The sequence below is a fragment of the Neopsephotus bourkii genome, unplaced genomic scaffold, assembly GCF_033783945.1.
Source record: "Neopsephotus bourkii isolate Nb327-2 ecotype Australia unplaced genomic scaffold, CSIRO-AGI_Nbou_v1 NB_1765, whole genome shotgun sequence".
NCBI classification, from domain to species: domain Eukaryota; kingdom Metazoa; phylum Chordata; class Aves; order Psittaciformes; family Psittacidae; genus Neopsephotus; species Neopsephotus bourkii.
The window spans coordinates 1,568,949-1,589,212 of record NW_026902239.1 but is presented as its reverse complement, the minus strand read 5'-3'; the positions used below and the strand labels follow the sequence as shown (position 1 = coordinate 1,589,212).

Sequence of the window (20,264 nt, the reverse complement as noted above, 5' to 3'; positions counted from 1 at the left end):
TCCCTTTCATTCTACTGTGTAGACAGTATGTACAGTGGGGTTTTTTGAGGGAGAAAGACTTGTGATGATCACTTGCAAAGGTAGCAGCTCTTTTTTGAAGATTTCAAACTCTTTTTTTGGTACTAGTGCATTGGAAATGGGAGAGGACACTGGCGAGAACTTGGCATCACTAAGACATTAAAAGTAAAAAAGGATGCATAAAAATGTTTTTAAGTATTTCAAATGAGAGAATAATCTAGGGTTATTATAGTAGTCCCTGGTTATTAAAACGAAATGGCCTACATTCCCAATACAATGCCAGTATACTTCATTAATACAGCCTGTGATTTTATTTAGACAACGCCTGTTTAAGAACTGCATTTCCCAGAACACAGAATTAGGGCAACCACAGCTGATGTTCTGGTCTTAAGCAAACAAACTGATTTTGTTGTCACCCTCCCCAAAGTCTTCCTCTATGTAAATGCAAGTTCTCTACAGGAAGGTACAAATTCAATGTACATTGTACAAATACAAACCTTAGCGTGACCCATGACTAAAAAAATTACTTAGGTTCTTGCTTGTGTTTGCTCATGTCATAACCAAATACTAACTGTATTTTGTGTGAGTGCTTGTATTGGAATGTCAGTAGGATGCTAGAATCCCTCCTGTGTGAAGGCAGTTACATAAATATAGCTCTACATACAAGAAATGTAATATGTGTTTGCTTTCCACAGTCCAGTTTCTCTCATAGGTCACATTTTGGTAGATGCCTTCTTGTACCCTGTTGAGGATTCAGGGTTCATTACATTTCACTGGTGATTCATAAGCTGAATTCTTTAATCAGATGGCTTAAATAGCAGGATCTAAGCAGAAAAGTGCTTTTTTATTTTTCTAATTTAAGGATCATTAGTGACTGTGAGTAGTCTGAGATGTGTACATTGACCCTTTGCATCTTAAGGCCAGAAATAAAGCTGGAAGAGACATAACTGTTGTATTGACCAATACTATTTTACGTATTCAATTCATATTCTCTCTTCAGGGAATTCTCATTTTTGCCCATTTTACAAAACTGAATAAAGAATCTATTATGATAGTGTTGGGCGCTCCCAGTATCTTGTCTGTCATTAATAAAAATCCCCTTAATAAGACCTTTAAATTTTCTAATTCAAATAAATTATAACTTGTTTACAAGCTGCTCTTTCGGGTAAACTTTTAGAAGCAGAAACTTCATTTTCTTATTCTATACAGCACAATGCCTGTAATCTGTTAGTGCTATAAATTGACATTTATGCTCCCTACTAAAACTGCCGTTCCCTGCTTTCTACAGCAGAAACCATATCTAATTAACTCTGCAACATACCACTAAGCATTGCTGCGGTATGAAGACAGGACCCTTAAAAATGAGGTGGCTGCAGAGAAAACATGAAAGGGAGTCACCACTAAGTCAGTTAACTTAGGAATTAAAAACCCCAAACAAACACAGCAACCAAACCAAAAGAAATTGGCAACTCATTCAACTACACTGGAGGATGTGATAGCTATGCCCATTTTATCAGCTTACAAATCGACCTTGAGGGGTTTATAACTTCACAGGAATCATTGCAGACAGATATGTACTCTTGTGTTGTAAACTTGGCTTTTATGTAGCAAGGGAACACAAATTCCTTTGATAAAATTAATGAGATTCACTGGAGGCAGACAGGAACACTTTTATGTTCCTGTTTACAAGGGATTCCGAAGTGGTGACTTGAGTTGCTCAAAACAAACCTTTCAAAAATAATTTTCAAGCTAAGAAAAATGAATGTGGGGAATGGATGCAAAAAAGCTCTCCTGCGAAATAAGTGACAGAAATCAGTTGTCCAACATGCCACCTGTCTGAAAGCCTTTTCTTGGGTAGACCATCTACCTTTGCCTCAGCTCCCCCTGGTGCTTCTGTTATTCACCCCGCTCACTTGTCTGTGCTTTTTTTTTCAGTTCTTTTGACCCTATTAAACTTACTTGTTTAAAAGAGCTGAGTTCATTAAATAATCCATATAACTCTGCGGCTGCCTTGTCCTCATTATTACTCTGGTAATATTTACTCCATCTAAAATTGCTGCTGGTGGTGATTTATTTAGTCTTTTAAAGCTGTTTGAAATAATACTGCTCTAGATTGCTGATGAAAACACTGAAGAGCCTCCCTGCAGCTCCTCAACAGAAACGCCCTCATTAAATGTTAGTGCTACTTGGACAGTTGGTCTGCTTTTCATTTAGATCTTCATCTGCTTGTGCTTTTTTAACTTTGTGTTGTCCTCACTTTTGCTCTCTTACTAAATCAAATACCTACCATAAGTCTGTTATGCTCAAGCCTGTACCTCTGGCAATTTGATGTGTGATCATATAAAACAAGGGAAAAAAAGGCCTGTTTACAAAGACCTGTTTTATATAAAACCCATGAAGATTAGCATTAGTTATGGTGCTCTCTATTCACCATCTATTAGTTGTTGACTACATCTCTTCTGTCTGTAATGGATGCCAGGCCACCTAGACTGCACTTGTGGCACTCCTTTTTGCTTCCTGAGTGTCCGCCTCACACTAATACAATTATCCATCTCTTCAGATGTCACCACAGGACCAACACATACAAGGATCAGTGGGTCAGAAATCTCTTCAGCTAACCCCTCTAGGATTTACACACTAGTCAAAACCATAGTTACTTCACCATATGCCTTGCTAACAAATCATAGGATCATAGAAAGGTGTGTGTTTGAAGGGACCTTAATGATCACATAGTTCCAACCCCCTGCAGAGACATCTTCTACTAGACCAGGTTGCCCAAAGCCCCAATCAACCTGGCCTTAAACACTTCCAGGGATGGGCATCATGTTCTTTAGATGAGCCTTCAGTGTCTTCCTGTGATGCATATGCATCTCTCAGCTTGTTTCTAGATACCACACGGTGATAGCTATTTGACACTTGAGCTTTTGTTGGTTATTTGTGGGGTTTGGGGTGGGTTTTTTTTTCACCACTGTTATCTGCTCCAACATTAAGTCTGTATCAGTCCTTAGATCTCAGTTATGCATTTAAAAACCCCAGCAAAAAAAAAATTAAATCTTTGTTCCTTTTGCACTTGTGCTATGCATAATCTCTATTTCGCCTTATCTCCACCATCAGATTATCCAATTTATTATGTCCCTTCTTGTCACTTGTTATGGCAGAGTGCTGCCTGGGTTCTACTGTCTTAGGTTATCTTCTTTCTTTCAAAAGAAACAAGAGCATGCACCTGTGAGGAAGGCGAGGGTCGGACTCTTCCTCAGACCTCTATCACAGCGAAGAAGGGCTGGTACTGGCCCCTCGGGCTGCCTGGCCCGGGCGTTCCCTTTCCAGTTGCGACAGTAGCAAAGCCCTGAAAACTGCTCCCAGAGAAGAGCCTTCGATGGGATCATTGCCTACAGCTGCCACAGGTTTTTCCTCTACCTTCCAAGGGGATGAGAAGGGCTGGAAAGAATGTGATACCTGGACTAACGTTTTGGGCTTCGGAGAAGGGCAGGGTTAAGCGGGGACTTGCAGGTTAAGCACCGACTTTTCCAATTTCCGTATAGTTAAGAGAGGGTTTTCTTGTTAGTTTTTATTTTCTTGCTCATTAAGGACTTGCACGGCCCGTCCCGCAGCAGAAACCCGGGCAGGACACAATGTGGGGAGGAGAGGAGAGGAGAGCAGCACAGCACAGACCCCTGCTGCCGGGCGGGTCAGGGCGGGTCAGGGCAGGGCAGGGCGGGGCGGGGCGGGGCGAGAAGGCGGCATGAGGGGCGCGGCTTTGGTGCCGTGGCCCCACTCGGAGCGGCGGCCCGGCAGCGCGGCGGTATGACAGGCAGCCGCCGGCCCGTGCCCGGCCCCCGCCAGCCGGCGGGCTGCGCGGCCGGGAGTGTGGCCCCAGCGGAAAGTGCCATGGCCCCTCGGGGACAGCCACGGCGGAGGCTGCGCGCCCGGCGGGCGGTGTGAGCGCCCCCCGGCTAAGCCATGGGCCAGACCTCGGTCTCCACGCTGCCCGAGCCGGCCGGCGGTGAGTACCGGGGGCTCCGGAGGGCGGGACAGCGCAGCTGGGCTCCTCCGGGGCTCGGGAAGGCGAGGACGGGGGGCATCCGGTGGCGGTGGGGCAGCCGTAGGGGCAGCTCGCAGCCCCGGGCCGGGTTATTGTGCCTGGGCTCCCAGGCGCGCTGCGGTCGCCGCCCGCCTGTTCCCTCCCTCGGGCCGCCGTGGGGACGGTGCCGGGGGAGACGCGGCCGGTTCCTGCGCTGCCCTCCCGGCTCGGCAGCTCGAGGGGCTCCGCGGTGCCCCCAGCTCGCCGGGGGGCCTGGGGCTTCTTTTCCCCTTTAATAAATAAGTAAGTACTGATCGAGGGTAAAAAGAGGGGGAAGGAAAGGAGCTCTGGCACCTCGCCCGGCAGCGCGGCTAGTAACCCGCCCATCTGGTTGCTTTTGGCTCCAGGACGTTCTGTGTGTAAGCACACTATTGAAAATAAATAAATAGCGTGTGAGTGGAACTTCCCCCCCAGTAAAGCATCCCGAGCTGTTTACAGCGTTTTGAAGATAGTATGAACTACTTGGAATGCAGTTTGGAGGCATGTTAGGGTAACCCGGTGTGTTTTAGTTACTGAAAAACAGAGCGGGTCTCTTCCCACAATGATAGGATGTAGAATCTAAATTAACTCCAGCGAGGTTTGAAGTTTCCTGTGAAAATGTCACTGCATGCATGTTTTTCCTCACTGCCTGTTTCCTTTGCACCCATTAAAAAAATAAGCAAATCCTGTTGTAGATTTTAATTCTGAAGGCTGAACGTTGTTAATTGGCTTGTTGTTGCTGTTAATGGGAAAATGTTTTGTCAAATAGGAGACAGCACAACCAACTTTTGGTTTCCCCTCTTTTTTTTTTTCACTGGTGTTTCAAAGAATAGTTTTAGTAACAATATTTTCAGAGAAGCTCCATTATGTTGCCAGCAGAGCAACTTCCCAGTCATCCACCCCAGTCAAAATCTTGCATGATTTCTTCTCCTGCCAAACATCGCATAAGAGAAATTTGACCATTCCCAGTAAATTTCACCATCCTGTTGAAGGTTTCAACCAGCATTGGAATTATGTCAAGGTAGGCGTCGGGAAACAGATGTAGGGAAACAGATGGACTGGTTAAAAGTCTTTGTTAAACTTCCTGTACAAAAATGTATCCAAACTCTTATGTGCAAACTCCATTGTGAGGAGATTTGCCTGGGAAGGGGGAAGGCGGGGGGGGATACACACATATCTTGACTAACCATAGCTGTGGTGTCTGTGTTCCCTTGTTAGAATGCTAATGGACAATTATTGCACAGGATTTCTAGTTTCACCTGAAAGAAAAAAGTCACCCTTGAATTCTTTCCCAACTGAAATCAATGTTCTTAATCAGGAGCAATAAGGGACTTTTATCTGAAAACGTAAGTTATGGTGATGTTGCCTCAATATTGCAAAGTAATTGTAGTTATCACCATTGTAGGAGCACTGTACTTGTGATGAGACACTGGTAGTGCCTCCAGGAGGCTTCACAGAAGAACAGTCCCACTACACATACAGCCCTGTTGAAATTGTTGAGGGAGCGTATCCTTAACAAGAAGCGACAGGGCAGGTAGGTTTCTGGGTGGTATGGATTCTTGGGGGGGCAGTAATTTGCTTTCTCTAGTCTGCTGTGCCGGTATGGTCTGAAGGCTTAATACACTATAAAGTTTGGGGTTAGGGTCTAGCTCTTATCAGGGCAGGAGAATGACTTCCATTAGTTACAGTTCAGATGGGTTTCCCCTTAGGCAAGTAGGCCTAAAATCTTCATTGATTTTGGCATGCCAGCCAACTACAAGCCATTTAAGTCTTTGACAGCTGCTAGAGATTAGAGTTGAAGGAGATCCCTGTCTTGCACATGCAGGGGCTACAAATCTGTTTTAGTGCTAAGGAATCAATAGTGCATTCAGATCCCCAGTGAGCCACACAAAAGCAGCTGTGAGAAGTTAGTTGCCTGTTTGATCCCTTGGTTTTCCCCCAGCCATGCCAGCCTGTGCGGGCTCAGATCCTGCCCTCTGATCCTTGCTGTGCTGCTACAGACTGTTGGCTGTGCATGGGGATAGCATCACGTAGTAAATCACAGGGCCTTTGGGTGGGCTGATAAGGTGAGCACTGTTTGATGCAGGAACCTGAAATAAGGGATAATACAATACTCAGTATGAACCCCAGCCAATGTCCTGCTGGCTTTAAGACTTCAAGAAATTTTACTCTTGCGAAGGGAAGTATGTACCGGAGTACTGAAACGGACCAAGGCCCTAATGACACTTCCCCATTGGGTTAAGTGCAAGACTGAGGTCTAACCATAAAAACTCCAAGTCCTTCTCCACTGGACAAATGTACACATACCAGGTGGATTAGAGTGCCTATAAAGAGAGAAAGAATTGGATTTTCATGCCCCATTGGAACTTTCTTTAGTAGCAATGCTGTTGCATTAGAGTTTGCCATCAGCTGCGGGTGAGGGGGTGTTGAAGTATTTTGGACAGGAGGATCAGAGCTTTAATCATCTCCCATAACCATGAGCCATACATAAGGGGCAAAGCACATCTTAGTTGCTGTGGACACCCACCAGGCAATACTTTGCTTCTTTTCTCTTCCAGCTTTTCAGTCACTTAGCTAATTTTCTAAAGCTGCTTGTTATTTGTCATGGTTAGCAAATGTGAACAGTGATCATGAGAGAAGCTTGGGAAAACAGTATAGAGAGTATAGATATGTGGAAAAGGAGGAGTTCATGCTGCCCTTATTCATCTTCCTTCCTCTTCTGTGATTTTCCCATGCCTGGCAAGACTTGATTAACATGCTCTCTCATTCATTGACTGGAGTTCAGTGCTTTTGGGGGGTTATCAGCCATTGTGTGCAAAGGCTATCACTTCTGCTTTCTGATATATTGCTTATCAAAGGGCAGCAGAGTTGTGCACTTTTTTCAGTCCTTTTGGATTTGTTCTTGGGTAGTTCAGTACCAGCCACAGTACTGGGAAAGCCGAGTCCTCAAGTGGAAGCATGATCAGTGTATTGGAAAGATAACTTTTAAAAGTTAGGTGGAAAAAGATTCTTGTTGTTTCTTGAATAGCAATGCCTTGTCAGGAATGAAACTTGCAGTAAAAACAGACTGACCAATGTTCCTAGGAAGAGGTCAGGCAGTTCAGCATGGAGTCTGTGGAGTGCAGCAGAGGGTATCTGGTAGGGAAGGACAAGCTGCAAAGGGGAAGTCTCTCAGGAACCTCTTGCCCCGATGGTCAGAGCGCTCAGCAGTTGAAGCCTGGAGTCAGAGCCCTGTGCTGACCTGCAGTGCCAAGTACATACTCCAGGGGCCTGTTTTCACTGGGGTGGGGTAGGGGGAGTTCCTCATGTCATATACATTTTACAGAAACACAGAGCACAAATTGTCAGGCTTGTGTTTCATCCTATTACAGACCCAGAGTTTTTTAAGGATGTGAAAATGTACTTGGACAGCACAGGAAAACCATTTCCCACCAAGCTCCCCCCATGAGATGAAAGCAGTCGCTGGTAGGATCCTGTTGTTTGTTGACCTTGGCACTTGGTGAAATGATTCTCATAGGTCAGAAGTGAGTATGTTTCTCAGACTGCTCTTTTTCATCTCTCTCGGCTCTATGGGATTTCCTGTTCATTGACAAGGGAACAGCAGCGTCACCTGTGTCTGTGCAAAGGAGTTGTGATTGCCCTAACTGAGCAACCTTGGGCAACTTGAGTAATCCTGAAATTAAAAGAAAAACTGTATTTGTTTGGAGCAGCTCCAGGTGTTGTCAGACAAACTAATTGTTTGTCAGTACAACAGTTTCAGGAGTGTCTAGGAAGAGAAGTTATTCCGGTAGTGCTCTTTCGTAGTAGCTACATGTGAGCCTTCTGGAGCAAGCACTTCTGTTCTGAAGAGCTGGATGTGGAGATACTCAACCACAGACTTAAATTCTTTTCCTGACTCAGTGCGCTACAAATCTGAATGTGCAGACAAGCCCTTACAGTTATAATTCTTAATGAGTTTAAAAATGAATTTGATTTTTCTCCTCCAGCTTTTCTTCCTTTCAAAAGTGGAAGAACTTTGACATCATTGCACTTTACAGAAGGTCATCTCAAAGCATTTATAGGTGTAAGCTACTCACAACACACCTGTTAGCTGGTCATTTCAGCTTATTGGTGCACTTGAAAGAGTGGAGAGCAAGGATACTGAGTTGAAATGTCAAGTCCCATTTGATGTGAAATGCTGAATGACTTGTCCACAGCCACAAAGGACATTCTGGGCAGAAACCTTAATCTTTCTGATTTTTTCCCAAGGGTTAAATTGGTTAGGGCCTTTGAGGTTGAACCCTTGTGATACTGCATTGAGAATCTTATTTCTCTCCCCCCCCCCCCCCCCCCCTTATGCTTTTGTATGTTATGGAAGAGTTGTAAGTACAATGCAAAGGGAGTTCTGTTTCAGTTGCTGCTAAATTTACATCCAAAACTTTTCACGTTTTGTGAATTTTTGACATGGGAAACTCTTTCCTCATCCTACCAGTGTTGTGAGATGGGGCTACAATTGTGACAGCTCCATCATTTGGTTAAGTAGGCAACTTGCTTCAGACTTTTGGCTGATTGGGTGGATATTTTGGAAACCTAGTCAAAGGCATAAAAAGCCCATGTTTTCAGATAGAATGGGTAGTCACAAATTTACCTGCTACTAGTGGGAAATACAAGAGCTCTTTAAAAACTTGGTCCTTATTTATCTTGAGCTGAGATATCAAAACTAATAGCACTGAAAGTGTAGATCTTGACACCCAAAACAGTGATCCAGACAGCTGTTGGTGGGGGTCCAAGTGTGGGCATATGGGATGAATCACTATTTACAGAGGAAAAGTAGTACACACTTTTAAATATAACATGCTTACATTGTCCATGGGTGCTGCTGTGTCGTTTGTGATCTGCCAGAGTAAAACTGTGCCCCTGCTGCCATAACGGTTGCTGTTGGTTGGTCGAGACTGAGCTCCTCAGCTGCAGCAGTAACTCACTACAGAGGAGGTTGCAGTCTGAGCCTTGGCTAAGGATGGTGGCTGATAGCAGTGATCTTGTGAGGATATGGAGGACCAGCCACACCACAGGAACCGCATGTGAACCACAGGAACATTTGTGTGTGACAATAAAGGCTCAACAGGTCTTGGTTCAGTATCTCACCTCTTCTAGGGCTGAGGCTGCTTCAAGAGTGAGCAGGGATTCCCCTAATTTAGCTGCCAGGGTATGTGACCTTTCATGTCAGACCTGCTGGCTGAGATGCCCTTGCACACTGATGTTTGGTGTCACTAATCACCTGTTTGCAGTGTTAATCATCAGCTTCCTCATCTGCCATGAGGAGGAGGAGAGCTGGCTCTCAGGAGGTCAGTGTGGGCAGGGTGCAGAGCCCCATGGGCTGGCTGGGTTTGTGTAGGGTTATCTTCTCAGATGACCACCCCAATACTTCCCCCAGATTAAAGGCTGACAGGAGACCTTGTTTCTTCCTGAGCCCCCTATGCTAAGCCCCACTGACAACTGATTCCTCTCCATTGGATCTCAGCCACCTCTTGGATCAGCTGTCCTTCCTTCCTAGATCCTCTTCTTTGGCTTTCTTATTGCTCCTGGGTAATACTGCCTTGTCCTTAGGTGGTGTTTTCTGATACAGATTTCAAAACAATTTTCATTTTTTTAATAGTATTTCTTAATTTAACTGGGAAAACTGAGTGCAAGGAGGTAGGACAGCACCTAAGACAAAGGAGGAAACCAAAGAGCTCCCAAGTCCACATAAGTGAGCTGTATCACAGTCCTGCTTTTTAAAAGCAGAAGAGACTTGGACATTTCTATCATTCTTCATGTATTTTTACCTACTTAAAGTTGCCTCTTAATTCATTTTGGACACTGATGCTTTTTGAGATTTAAAAAAATGAAACAATAACATTGCTTAAAAATGCTTTTGAATCAGTGCTGTGTTTGGATTTATTTTTCACCTTGGTTTATTGTCTTAAAATATAATCATAGACTCATAGAATAGTTAGGGTTGGAAAGGACCTTAACATCATCCAGTTCCAACCCCCCTGCCATGGGCAGGGACACCTCACACTAAACCATGTCACCCAAGGCTCTGTCCAACCTGGCCTTGAACAATACCAGGGATGGAGCATTCACAGCTTCCCTGGGCAAAGTTTTCATCATAATAATGATGATGAATAAAAAAGCTAGAGTGCACTTAATGCCTGGGGTCTGTCACTGGTGGGTTTTTAAAAAATACTTCAGCAAACAGTCTGCTTAGAGAATTTATTTGTGCCCATTGTATTTAAATTTTAACAATGGCTAGGAAAATGTTTCTGACCCACAGAAATACCCCAACCAGCTGCTGTTCAGTTCCATATGGAGAACTTTAAGAAGTGTTCATTCATTGCGTTCTCTAGTTGACATAAGAGGATTCCTGATCCTGTTCTTTTTCTGATAGGAAAGGATTTTCATTCAAGTAGGTCTGGGCAGGGCAGAGGCATAGGGAAAAAGAGAGGAGGTAGTTTGCTGGTAACCGTAAAATGTCTCTACTAACAGGCAGTGGAGGCTCTGGTCTGTTTTGCATGCAGCAGATCCCAGAGAGCGAGGCCAGCTTCTGGAGACAGCAGCCAGGGCATAGGCATATGTCGTCAAGGAAGGAGGCCGTTCAGTATAGTCTGTGTCCCTGGGTAGACGGAATTCAGTTTTGCCCATGCTGCTGAGAGGCCCTCGGTCAGGTCTGGTTTCAAGCCACACAAAGATTTTGAAGTTAAAAATATGTGCAAAACTGAAGAAGGAAGAGAAAGGAAATACGAGTACAAACCATCAGCAGGGGAGGTAGGCAGACAGTGAGGGTTCTTCTAGGATTTTATGTTCCCAAAACAAAATCGAAGGCAAAGAACGAATCTGAGTAATTTATATCCTCCCTTATGTGAACTCTACAACCCCTAGGCTGTCAAGTGTATTTTTTTGGCAAATGTAAAATTATGGTGGGGCTCCAGAGTCTGCTGTTTTCTGCAGTGCTGTAAGATAGAAATGGTTCAGTAGGACCTAGGTAGGAAGGTCACTGTGAACATAGAGGTGATGTAGGGAGTGAAAATGGACTGTTTTCTCACTGTTTCCGACCAGAATTGTGGGGATGTCCTCTCTTCTGGCTTTGGTTTTGTTTGTTTGGGGTCTTTTTGTTTTTTTCCCTTTTTTGCTCTGGATTTAATTATTACAATATGTGGATCAATTTAACCTTGCCTATTTGCAGTCCACAGAGTGGTTTGCACTAACAATCTGCACAGACAAAGCAATTACTTTTGCTCATTATGTGGAGACTCATTATTAGGAAATTTGATTTAAGACTTGAGTTTCTTGCAGGTTTTATCAAGATCACTGCATAGGAATGATTTTTTTCTCTTCCTGACTTGGTTTTCAGGCTCTTGGAAATAAGGTCTCTGTCAAAAGTTAAAGTCTTATTTACCTTTATGTTACCTCACTGCATTGAACAGCTGTGATGATCAGTGTTAAGGGGGGTGGGGGGGTGCGAAAAAGCTAGGAAGAAATGAGTATCTAGGTTGCTCCATCATTGTATGTTTGGGTATGCTGTCAGGTTGCATGCAAGTAAACTGAGAAAAAAATGGGAAGATAATGACTTGCTGACAGTTTTGTATTGACAAAGGTTTGACTAAGTATACATTGATTAACACTTTTCTATATAATACTGTAGAACTGTGGTAACACTTTGTTACTTGGCAAATATGAGTATTAATACGGAATCCCGTGTCAATGATAGTTTTGTGAAAATGAAGTTTTGTATAATAAGATGTAAACAGCAAGGGGTATGTTGCCTTCTTCTCTGATTCCTGCCTTGGTTTCTTATGAATTAGAGTGGTGTTTGCTGAGCAGAGTTAGACTGTGATACAGCTGTCCTAACGTTTGAGTGTGTGAGTAAAACCAGTTCTGTTCCCAAAGATGAGCCTGCATCCCTCACCCCTCAGAATGTAGGGGGTTTTCATATTAGTGTTGCAAGACATCTTCACTCTGACCAGCTGCCCAAACCATCAGCAAAGCCTGGTCATGTGGGTGGACCATCCTCCTTTCAGTATTATTTAAGCCTTTTTGTGTTTTCTGGATCTGAATGTTTTAATGTGTTGCCCAGTAAAAGCCTTAAAAAAGCCCAGTAAAAGAGACCTTAGCTGCTAGTTGAGCTTTTAAGCCTGGGCTATCACTGCTGTGTTTGAACAAGTCACATAGTTTACAGTCTAGAAATAATTAATGAAAAGTATGGACAATCTCTAATGTTTATTTATTTAAGCTAATTAGGTAATTTACACAATAGCTGTGCTAGGCCATGAAACTTGATGTTTTCACTGCAATCGTATAATCTGTGTTTTCAGCTTAAATTACTGCTGACAAGATTTAGAGGCAGACTGGGAATTTGCCACTCCTGACTGTATTTCTGAGGTTTGCAACACAGAGCTTTGCACACTAAAATTACTGTCATTTTGCTTGACCTTTTCTGCTGAAGATGGCAGGACTCTTCTCCTTGCCTTCTGCTTGAATGGCTGTATGGTAGGCAACAGAAAACAATTTGGATCCCAGCTTCTGTTTGATAGCCAACTGAACTAAGTAAAATAGCACTTGTCATGAGTGAAATTGGGCTGCAATACCCAGGAAACTTGAGAGAAGGGCAGCCTGGCACTGAGTAGGATGGCATGTTGAAGAGACAAAACACAGCAATGGAAGCTGGGCTTGCACTTCAGCTCAGTCTGCTGCAATACGGTGGACCAGTGATTCTCCCTCTCAAACCAGGAGCTGGGAACCAGCACTGTGCGCTAGTGTTGGTGCCTGTATCCTCAGCAGATTGCAACCCCTGGTGATGCAGTCTGAGTCAGTGTGTGTTGTTGCACGAATGCCAAAAGGCACAGCAGTTGATGGAAGAGTCACAATGCTGTTATGTGACAGGTTATGTCTGTCCATGCCCCTCATCAGTTTCTGCTGGTAGTGTTGAGAGTGACATGCTGGAGATACTCCTAATAAGCGTTTGCCCATGAGGCCCTGATAAGCCTCAGCGTGGCTTGGAGATCTACTATCTGAGGGATGCACAGAGATTTGTAATGCTCAGGCACCAAACCAGTGAAGTTCAAAGCAGCAGCATCTTCAGTTAAAAACCTGGTGTGACCACGCATAGTGAGAGACAGACTGGTTTCTCACAGTTGCTTTCCTTGCTTATAACCAGCAGAGATCCACTTACTTGCAGCATTTATGCCATAACAAGCATTATAAAGTCACCCAGACTGAAAACTTGGGCTTTTTTTCCCCCTCTTCTCCCAGCCCTCCCCTCCTTGATCCTGGATGAATTAACAAAGAAATGACACTTCCATTGCGTTCTTATGAAACACAGACTCAGTGGGATACAGTCAAGTAGTCTTAGTCACGCTACCACTTAAAGTTGTTGTAAGCTAGTTGGAAGTGATTTTTAGATACTAGCTGTGTTACGAGGAGGAAAAAAAACCCCAAACAGTTCATTGCCAAGAAATTGGACGTGTTTAAATTATACATATATAATGTGTGATAATTTATTTCATTGATAATAATTCAGAACTGGCTGCGCATTTCCTTTTCTGTAAATTCATTCAATGTGTCTGAAGATTACTGGTTTGTTCTTGGAGTTTTATAGATTTATTGCATTTCTGAGGGGAAGGAAGTGTTGGTTTTGGCATGGGTGCTAGGAATACTCTTGTTCTGGAAATGTGAAGCAGTGTTCTAGTGCACTGCTAATCTGGCCTCTTTTATGTTGATACAGAGAAGGGTGTAGTGGTTTTCTGTACACATTATACCCCCATGTGTGGTTCACCTCTTTTGATGCATTGTTCAACTGATTGATAAAAAGAAGAAAAAGTAATTCATATTAAAAATCTGTACATGGTTCAAAACAATTGCACTAACTGCAGAGTGGTTCCTGTGCTTGAATTCTTGAAATGAAAAGCTTTAGAAAGCTAGTGACTCTTAAAAGAAGACATCAGATTTGATTTCTTGGGAAGAAAATGCTGCTGTTGTTTCTTACTTGAATATTGCTGCTTTTGACTCGTGGAACTGGAGCATGGAAGAAATACATAAGGCCTCACGGTGGGACATGAAAGAGCCTGTATGTGCAAGGGAGTGAACAATAAAATGGACAACTAAGACTGTGGATAAAGCCAGCTTGTCAGGAGCTGGACCAGGACCAAACAGAAATGAAAAATGGTCTGTAGTTGGAAGACTAAGTCAGAGAGTAGCAGAACATGATCCAGCAGGAAATGGAGAGAGATGTTAACTATAAAGCATTGCAGAAGCTACGTGACTATGATGCTCGGCTTTTAGACCCTTTTGTTGGATAATACCATCATGTAACTGTGTTGCGTTAAAGAGAGAACATAGTTCTGAAGAGAGGAAGAAAGTTTTTGTTGGAAAGTTATGGGGAATTCACAGGGACCTGAAAAATACAAGTATCTTGGACACATGCAGCAACACCTCTCTCTTGACTTCCCTCAGCACTGTTCCTCCTGCTGGTTTGATTTTCCCATCACTACTGGAGGCAGGGGAGAAGAGGGGGAGAGCATATTTCAGCCAGACCCAGTAAGACAAACAGTTTGCTTCTAAAGCATGTAGCGCACCTGGATGCTCTCTAGCTTAGTTTGAAATGCAGAATAAAAGACGTGTTGAAGAGAAAAGTATTTAATGTCAGTGTTGTATCTCTAGGAGCGTGTCTTTTTGAAAGGAGAAGAGGAAAAAAGAATGTACCTTTCTAGCTGTCATCTATGATAGATGAAAAAACCCTTGAGAATACAGAGCTAGGCCATTACAAAGTATCCAAAAGCTAAGCATTATTTTCAATACATTTTTAAACCATTAAGCAAGGGTTTGTGACTTTGCAGGTTTCTATAGTTAGCAGAAGCTGGACACAAAATTTGGTGTATAGCACTGCATACTATGTATAATGCATAGATCGATCATCAGTTTGGAAAGGGGTGTAGTGACTGAAGATGCATACACTGATGTCTTCCTGCCCTTAGGCAGAAGTTACCCCTTTCCTGCAGCTCAGCCCTGCTAACATGCAAGCCTTTCTCAGCTGCTTCAGTGCAAAATCTGTCAGCGTGTAAAACTAAAGGCTTATCACCCTGACATGATCAGGAGGAGTTCATGTCTCCCAGCTCTGAGCAATTCCGTGAGCACTGGTCAGTCCTGAGAGCAGTCTTGTGTGATAATTTAGTATTATGACCCCCTCACCTTGCTGCAGACCTGAAAGCCACAGACCAAGGAAATAAGTGAGCACAAATGAACAGCGTCAGGCCATGGACTTTTGTATTTGTACCTTTCAACCAGCTGTTCTTACGGGATGTTTGTAGAGAAAACATCTGTCCGTGTTGCTCAGCCTACAGTGCATTCAGGGTTTTCTCAACCACAGAAGAAAAACACAGCAAGAAACATCCCCAGAAGAGGAGATGAACAAAAAAAATATATCTATATATAAAAAGTGAGTCCTTCATTAAGCAAGCTCACCATGGTGGAGGAATAGAGCTGGAGACAGTGAGCTAACCCGCTGCTGCACCTAACTCATCCTTTAGCTTTGTGAGGAGACAAGTGCCTGTGGTTTAGCAGATAACATCATTGCATCCTGACAGTTCCTGGATAGGAATGCTACTCTTTAGCACATTTGGCAACCTGTTTTTTCTTTGAGGGTATGTTTTGGGGCAGAACTGAGCACCAGTGAGCACGGAGGTGTCTGGTGGCACAGACCAGTTGTTTTTTATACCACACCCCACCCCCAGTATTGGTACTCCCTCTGTATATATGGGGATAGAGGTTTCTTTCTTTCAGTTTAATTTTTTACTCTATGATGTAAATTCCATGTAAGAGTGAGGGGAGAAGGGAGGAAGAACAGATGCAGCACTGCTGATTAAATTAGCCATTTCTTAAAAACAAATAAATACCAGGCAGTTTCATCTCATAAAAAAAACATACCAGCAGGGAGCCCATTCTTTCTGGTTTAGGCGCTCACTTGCATGCCAATGTGGGGAAAACTTGCAAATCTAAAGGATTTATTTTGTCTTGCTCTGTGTATTTCTTTACAATTCAGTCTTTTCCTTGCATAAAAACCTACAGTAATGATTTTAGTTACTGTCCTTCCACTGTTGTCACTGATTACTCACCTATTCCTACTGGCATAGTAGTTTTGTACTTATAAAAACAACATCCAGGTACACCCCAAAGAAGTACTTTGACCATATAAAATTGACTGCATTCTCTTCAACAGCTTGACTAAAGCACAGCAAGGACAGTATTCTGCCACTGTACATTTAAATAAAGAAAATGTATGTACTGTAGTAATGCATTATTCTTTTCCACTCAAACCTTTGATTCCTAAATGGATCAGAAAACAGAAGTTTAAAGTTAACATTGGGGATGACTGGAGTGGGAAGGCAGTGTTGGTGATGGGGCTTGGTAGGAAGGAGGCTGTTTGGATTGGAAGCTTTGACATGACATATGAAGGTTCCTCATCCTCTTCAGAGGTGGTGTTACCTGAAATAGGATAGTATTTTCCCTGCGACCTGACAAAAATCCATGCACTCTACCCTCCAACAGGCTGCTCCGGTGTCACTGAGCCACTCTGGTGGGGGCTGTCTTACAGTGGATCATTGGCTGGGTGCTCAACTGGGCTTCTCCTCCTCATGCTTATGCCTGTCCGAATCCTATAGGGTAGCCTTTAAAATGTCCCTGTTCCTACGGGCCCTGGTGTTATGGGCATATGTCAGTTGACAAACCTGAAGCTTCTGAGTTTTGGTTTAAGTGAAAATTCTTATAGTCCTGGTTCCCATTCACCACTGTTCATAAATGCACGAAATGTCATAAGGTTTGCCAAAAGACCTTTGAGTTAGTTACATCATGCGTACCTCTGCTGTTCAAGTTTCGTATATTATTCTTGATCTTATAGGGGAATTAAACAATAAAAAAGCCAGTTAATGATTGATTTTAACTTAATTTTATTCCTTCTGGAACAAGAAAATATTCAGTGATGCTTTTCTAGTTCATGATGCTTTCCTAGTAAATTTTTCTAACTGGAGTCAGGCTGTGCTGTTGTACTTGTGTACATTCCTTGTATTATACATTTGTATTGATATACAGAAAGCCTCCTACCAAATACAGAAATGTTCAATTTTAATTATGTGGCTTCTACATGTTTTTATCATGGTTTCAGGTTTTTCTCTGAAAAACCTTGTGTGAGCACTGCATGTGATGGGTCCAGTATGACTAGCTGGTGATGTTCTTATGCACCTTCTGTGTGTAATGGAAATAACAGGTCCACTACATAGGGCTGCCATCAGTTCAGCGGCTGCCACGTGTGGGCAATGCTTGCCCAGGACGGGAGCTGTGTGATGTGATGTTGTGATACCTTTTTGGGTCCCTTCTGCGGTGAAAATTGGCACTCCCTCCCAGAGCTCAGGATTCAGCTAGGAGAAAAAGGGAGCATAGGGTTTAAAACGTTGAATATGTGTGCTGAGTACTTGAATGCTGTCAGGAATGGGAGGGAAGTTTAGGGGAAATTATAAACCCTTTTTGAGGCAAGGAAGTGACTGAGCCCTTTATCACTTCTTTTAATTTCCAAAATGTCACAACCCCTCCCCTAAGCTCAGGAAAGCTGCTGTCATTTGTTTGTAAGCTGCTTGAAAGCACTCTTTTAATGAATAATTGTTAACCTCTTTCTGTTTCAAAACTTGCTCTTACACACAAAGTGTGTTTCCCTGGAGAGGGAATTGCGCAGCAGCTTTGCTCAGCATGGCAAAGAGAATTTTTCAGGAGGTGTTTTCTGAGGGAGGTAAATTGCTGTGGATCACAGGAGAGCACTCTGCTCCTTCAGTCAAGGTTGGAGTTGAAGGGGCTTCAAATCACGCAGTTGGAGGGGCACTGGGGGCTGGCTGGGACGATGTTGTGCCTTGTAGGTGTGCTTGGAGGCTAGGTTCAACTCCTGGTTGCCAGCCCAGGGTTACAGCGTTCCACCTGAACACACCAGAATGGGGACATGAACATCCATTCATGGGCTCTCTGCTTTCCTTTACCTCGTTTGGTCCCTGCAATGATGTTGTTTTGGAGGCCGCTGAGTGGGAAAAGCAGGGACCTAAGTGAGCCCTGGCTGCTGGGATGGGCTGCTTCTGGGCAAAGGTTCAGAGAAAACCCTTATGGGAACACAGTCAGTGGAAACAGTGTTTGCTCACTCCTTTGTGGGAGACTCTATCCATGTATCAATTTATTATTAAATGAGCAGATGATTAGCCTTTACTCTCCCTTGTTGGGTACATCAGCTGCTGAGTGATTTACAGTAAGCCCAGGGTGAGAGCAGGAGAAATGTCGGGACAGGCAGAAAACACCAGCAGGAGTTTCTGAAGTATTCCTGTGGGCTTTCCTAAGGGATGGCTCACTTTCTCAGGAACCGCTGGGAACAGGCAAGTGCTCCATCACATAATGTTCCCTCTCTAGGAAAACATTTGGTAGTGGTTTAAAAAAGAAAACTTTACTCAGCTTAAATAAAGCTAAAGATGAATTTGGTGAACCCTGGTGTTGTACATACTTACTTGGAGGATTTTGAATTTCCAATGCTGCTTGGAGTTGCTAGCAATAGTCGCAGGGCTTACCAGTTATATTGAGGCTTTTTACACCACCTTTTTTCATCAAGGTTTTACTATGGCACTTCTAAGCATAGGGCTAATTCCGAAAGCTTTTGTGTTCAGCTCATCTGTATGAGCATGGTCATGGCACTCACAAAAATACCACAGAATCCAAGTAAATATAGCATGAATGAAATCCTTATAGTTGCAAGAATGACTTCAATTTCGTTCGATTTTTAAAGTGAACAGTTTTCATGTTTTCATTTGTATTCTGGCTGTTGGTTACTCAAGGGCCGTGTAACCTGGTTTACCCCTGCACCCATAAGGGATAATAAAAAAAAAAAAGTCTTACTGAAAACTGGTTGGCTTAAAAGACAGTCTTTATGAAAATACAAAATACAGTGAAGTGTGTCATTCCATACAGCAGGAGTGGCCTCTGTCAGCATCAGTCTGGGTAAAGAAAGCTAAATTATTCTTGCTATCTCTATTGGGTTTTGTACAAAGTAAATCAGTATACTATCTGATGCAGGAGAAGCTTTAGTACATCTTAGTGGTGGTTGGAAGACTTAAAATTTCTCATTAGGCTACAAGGACTGCTAACTCCCAACTGCACCTGGATCAGTAGGAAAAGGAAAGGAAATGTGTTCCCAGACACCATACTGCAGTAGTGCCTCCTGACGTAGCTGGCTGGGCTCAGATCTCCTCATCAGGCAATCAGGCATCACCTCTGGCACAATTTGAAACTGTAATTAACAATGTGTGTTGAAGCTAAGTACTGAATGAATGTTGTTAGGCTCTGTGATAGTATTGCATTAAAATGCATTGGGAATGTAGAAGATGGGGTGTGGTATTTCTTCTGTGGGTAGTTGCTTTCCAGTTCAAGGAATGCACATCCAGCTCCAGCTGAAACAATTCAGTTTCAAGTGGCACATAGAAGTTCAAGTTGGCATTTTCTTTTAGCCTGCAGGTGACAAGAATATATTTTATGATGGGATGTCTGAATGAGAGGTGTGAGAAAAGGGTATGCTACAAACAAAATCATACGGACTTTGGGGTACTAAAAAGAAGTCTTAAAAATGCAACAGCTGAGCAGGTGGCAATGAAAAATAAGAAATTTGTTGTTCAAACTGTTCTCTTTCGTTTTATACTTAGAGCTGGAGCAAGAACAGTCTTTATGGTTTTTGTTTGTACAGCTCTTGTCACAAAGATCTTGTCCTGATCTATGACCAGCCCACTTAAGCACTGCAATAATACAGTCATCCATTATTAACAGTGAACAGAGGAGAAGTGGGGACCTCAACTACAGCATGAAACAAGCAAGTGGAAAGGAGGGTATCAATTATGTATCTGCCATGTTGATGATGCTCTTGCAGAGCAGTTGTTTTCCCCTAAGAGAAGAAGAATGTATTCTCAGTGTCTTCTCTTACAAGGAGATGTCTCCTCACCCTTTTCTTTACCCCTTTTCTCTCTGAGGAGGTCTTCATGTTTTGGTTAGTCCTGGGCTAGTGGCTGGCCCTAAAAGGAGAGCTCTGCTGGTTCTTCCACAGGGAAGTAGGATCTTGGTTTCCAGCCCCACCTCCATGTTGCAAACAGAGCAGTCTCCCAGC

The 20,264-nt window shown here is 43.3% G+C and overlaps 1 protein-coding gene across 5 annotated transcripts in view; it reads left to right on the top strand.

Moving 5' to 3' along the window:
- PHACTR2 (phosphatase and actin regulator 2) overlaps positions 1-20,264 on the top strand; it is a 137,401-nt gene that overhangs the window by 53,832 nt on the left and 63,305 nt on the right. Inside the window, exon 1 of one of the 5 annotated variants that reach the window (XM_061378320.1) lies at positions 3,813-4,021. The exons of the other annotated variants lie outside the window; for them this stretch is intronic. Coding sequence (XP_061234304.1) covers positions 3,979-4,021 — 43 coding nt within the window. The 5' untranslated portion in view covers positions 3,813-3,978. Of the gene's footprint in view, positions 1-3,812; positions 4,022-20,264 lie in introns of those variants that run through there. 5 annotated transcript variants of the gene reach the window in all.